This window comes from Propithecus coquereli, unplaced genomic scaffold (assembly GCF_000956105.1).
Source record: "Propithecus coquereli isolate 6110/MARCELLA unplaced genomic scaffold, Pcoq_1.0 Scaffold83, whole genome shotgun sequence".
Classification (NCBI taxonomy): domain Eukaryota; kingdom Metazoa; phylum Chordata; class Mammalia; order Primates; family Indriidae; genus Propithecus; species Propithecus coquereli.
In genome coordinates, this window is record NW_012154507.1 from 113,771 (window position 1) to 117,887 (window position 4,117).

Consider the following 4,117-nt stretch of genomic DNA (forward strand, 5'->3'; position numbering starts at 1 on the left):
AAATTTTTGTAGTAAAACTCTGAGATAAGTATTTATGAATTAAAATTACTTGAAGGTTTAAACAAACATATTTTTACATGGAATTCATAGTAATAGAGTGACATATATCACCAGTTGGCTGCAGAGCCAAAACTAGACTCCAAATCTTCTGATGCTTCATTTTTTTTCTGGTGCAGCGTACAACGGCTAACATAAATTCTCCATAACTGCATTAGAGACATATAACTTAAGCAATGAAGGTTAAAAATATATTTCTGTGTTTATTGCTGTGAAACAGAACTGATAATTCACCTTGCTACCATTGTGAGTAGCGTACAAGCATACCTTACATTCAGGAAAAAAGTACTTTGTACCCTGTTGAGTTCTGCTTCCTCAAATACATAAAACGTTAAGAATTTCCTTAAAATTACTGATCTCCTAATAAAAACAACTCCCAGACTTTAGCAATGTTGCTGTCTGAAGATGTACCATGACTTTTGTGGATGTGAAAAAGAGGCTGTTTTTCCATTTGGAACTGACTTCTGCAAACTTAGTAACCTTGGAAATTTAGTGGGTTTTTTTCCCTTTAAATAACTTTGCTATTTTCACTTTGGCGACCCAATGCTTCTAAATCTGTGGTCTTGAAACATCCTTGCAAGTTTAATTCTTTTCTTTTCTAAATGCTTTTGTTAAATTTTCTTTCAAATTATTTATATTTTAGTTATTGTCCAACAATTCGCCAAATAAGAGCCATGATATAATTTATGAAATAAAGTACTTATTAAATAAAACCAAACTTATTATTAATATAAAGAGTGACACAGTAAAATTAAGAATTATAAGTGGACTTTTATATAAGAAGTATTTTGAGAAAAGTGTGATACTTATAAATGGGAATCAACATTATCTTCTGAGAATTCACTTAATTTTCAGTTTTTCCCAAGACATACCTGAATTTCTGCAGAGATAGTTTTGATCCACTCATCTACTGTCTTTCTGATCCTAATCTTCTCTGACATTTCTCTACAAAAGAGAAAAATGAATTGTCTTAAATTAGCACTAATGTCCTGAGAACAGGACCTGGATCAGATTTAATTCTTCTCTAGTTTTTAATCTACTCTTTAGCCCAATATCCTTCATCTGAAAAGCAAAAACCAATGGTATTAGTTTTCATCAAATGTTTGAAAAGCACATGTAGACCCCAGAAGATAGATACCAAAGAATGAAAAAATTAAAAGGAAAATTTCCATCAGTAAAAAGTAGTACCACCATGAATATATCCAAATAAGTTCCACATCTTCAAAAGCAATAAAGAAGCTTTTCTAAATTTTAAAACACATTAAACAAACTGTAGAGCTTAGGAAAAAAATTAAGTAGAACTGGCAGTTTCATAAATAACCCTGTCTTACCTGCTGGTTGATAAAGCATTGATAAATGAGTACATTGCAGCTCCATCCTTTGCACGGATAATAGCTTCCAGGTTTTCCTCAAGTACTTTTTTGTTGTTTTGTACTCTTCTCAAAATCTTCTCAGCATCTTTCAACACAGATCTTGTCATATGAGTTGTCTGAAGCTTAACATAATTCTGAGGAAAATAAGCAAGCTTTAACATGATCAGAGATTCTTTTGGCTTAAAAGAAAAAAGGCAAAAAAATTACTGTGTAAAACTCACTTTGATTATTTCAATCCAAACAAGAGCCATTATTATTGTTGGGGCCATACACTATGCCAGTAATTCTAAGGACACAATTTGCCTAACTGAAGAGTTACAAAAGAACACTTGGCAGTTAAGGGTTTTTTCCATCCTAGAAGTACAACCGCTATGGAAAGTAGTATGAAGATACCTCAAAGAACTAAAAGTAGAACTACCATTTGATCCAGCAATCCCACTACTGGTTATCTACCCAAAGGAAAAAAAGACATTCTATAAAAAAGACATCTGCACTCGAATATTTATAACAGCACAATTCACAATTGCAAGGATGTGGAAACAACCCAAATGCCCATCAATACATGAGTGATTAACAAAATGTGGTATATGCATACCATGGAGTTCTACTCAGCCATAAAAAATGATGAACTACCTATCATATTACCCTGGATGGAGCTGGAACCCATTCTTCTAAGTATCACAAGAATGGAAAAATGAGCACCACATGTACTCACCATTAAATTGGTACTAATTGATCAACACTAATATGCAAATATGGGGAGTAACATTCATAAGGTGTCGGGCAGGTGGGAGGGAGGAGGAGGGAGGAGGGGATAGGTAAATCCACACCTAACGGATGCAGTGTGCACTGTCTGGGGGATGGGCACACTTGTTAGGCGGTACAAAGGCAATTTATGTAACCAAAGCATTTGTACCCCTGTAATACTCTGAAATAAAAAACAAATAAAAAATTTTAAAAATTAACTTAAAATTAAAAAAAGAAGTATTAATATGAGTGTTAAATAAAATAGAGATGGAAAACCCATAGCAGTGCTAGACAGGCCAATGGCCAATAAAAGCCCTATCTGCTGAAGAAAGCTAAAACAAAATAAGAGCAGGATGGTTCTAGGTATTCTAGGTATGTATGGCAGGCATTGTGGATTGGATAAAGACGGCCATTCACAGGTCTCTTTCCCCATTCCTTCCTCTCCGACAAAGGCTGGAAAGCCAAAAGGATGGCCATAAGCCTCAGTCCTGGCCAAAGAGTGATAAGCAGAAACACTTGGTGAGGGCTTCTGGAAAAGTTTTGTAAAGGGAACAGACTTGACTGACACGTCTTTTTCAGTGCCTTACCTACATCCTTTCTCCTAATTTCTATCTTTATAACTTTTTTATTCCTTCATAATTTTACCCTTACTAATCATCAATTTTAACATCATTCCCACTTTACCTGAACCATGCCATTTGTTTCTTTCTTCTGTTGGCCGAGATCATGAAGAACATCATCGGATTTCTGCATAGTCACTTTAGCTGTTTCTAGCTCTTCATGGGAAGGAAATCTTTGAGAAGGTAGAGTTTCAGTACTACAGAAAGTTAGAAAAGAAGTTTCCTAAATCACTGTAAATTCAACAAACATTTGATTACACAAATTTTTGGTGTAGTCTTAGTTATACATTACTAAATGGTATACTATTAAAATTGTACCATGAAATTTATCAGTTATGTAATTAAACATATGAAACATAGAATATCACAAGAGACAAAATTAATCTTACCAGAAAGTTTAGGCATAGCAGGCAAAGAGCAGAAAAAGGTTTTGCTTTCAAGAAACTAACATTCAGAAGCTTTTCCAGATTGGTGGAGTAAGAGCGCTCCTCCATAAGAACACGAGAACACTAGCAAAATTCATCAAAATCAAATTTTTCAGAATTCTGGAAATTAAAGGAAGGATTGCAACAATTCGAAGAACACTTCTTCAAGAAAAATGGCTGACTCTGAGTAAGAACAGCAAGCTTGATGGAAGTTTTTTTTAACTTGTCCCATTCTCAGGATCCTTTCCCAACTCTGTGGTAAGCACTGAAAACCAAGAGCCTCATAATCACTGACAAGAGTAGAATGCTTTGGAGCAAAATGGGACAAAAGTCTCATTGATAAAGTTTGTCTTTATTTGACCTGACTCAGAGCTTGCTCAGTGAGAAATACTACATCCAGGGCATTTTTCAAAAACAGTGGTAATTGTTTAACATCTCAGCTTCCCGAGGTGATGATACCAGTTAAGGCAAACAAGGCTATAGCCAATAAATTTTTAAAATCTAGGGAATGAGATATTCCAACATATTCCTGGGAATCTGGGAGGTCATATGCATATATAGGGCAGTGTGAACACCCAGGAAGGAACTGAGAAAGTCCTAATCTCTAACATCTGGCTCTGTGCAAGTAGGAAGTGCAGGCTAAGACAGATTTATAAACTGTCAGAGCACTGGAGGCATGCCCTAACGCATACACATACATAAACACACACACACACACACACAGCCCCCTGGCAAAAAGAAGGAGACTTATCAGTTAGTTAAGGTAGTTAAGGAAATCTCTCTCCAATCGTTAGCACACTAAGCTAACAAAATAAGGGACTTTCATGGGTACACATGACAAGGAATATAGACTTTACAGAATTAGTCCAGAAAAATCACTAACAAACAACAAGAA

At 35.2% G+C, this 4,117-nt stretch overlaps 1 protein-coding gene across 1 annotated transcript in view; it reads right to left on the reverse strand.

Moving 5' to 3' along the window:
• The window catches only part of KIAA0586 (KIAA0586 ortholog), a 159,967-nt gene that overhangs the window by 94,718 nt on the left and 61,132 nt on the right, over window positions 1-4,117 (reverse strand). Inside the window, exons 9-11 of the mRNA XM_012663732.1 lie at window positions 2,862-2,994; window positions 1,389-1,609; window positions 930-1,002 (exon numbers count right to left, since the gene is read on the reverse strand). Coding sequence (XP_012519186.1) covers window positions 930-1,002; window positions 1,389-1,609; window positions 2,862-2,994 — 427 coding nt within the window. The remainder of the gene's footprint in view (window positions 1-929; window positions 1,003-1,388; window positions 1,610-2,861; window positions 2,995-4,117) is intronic.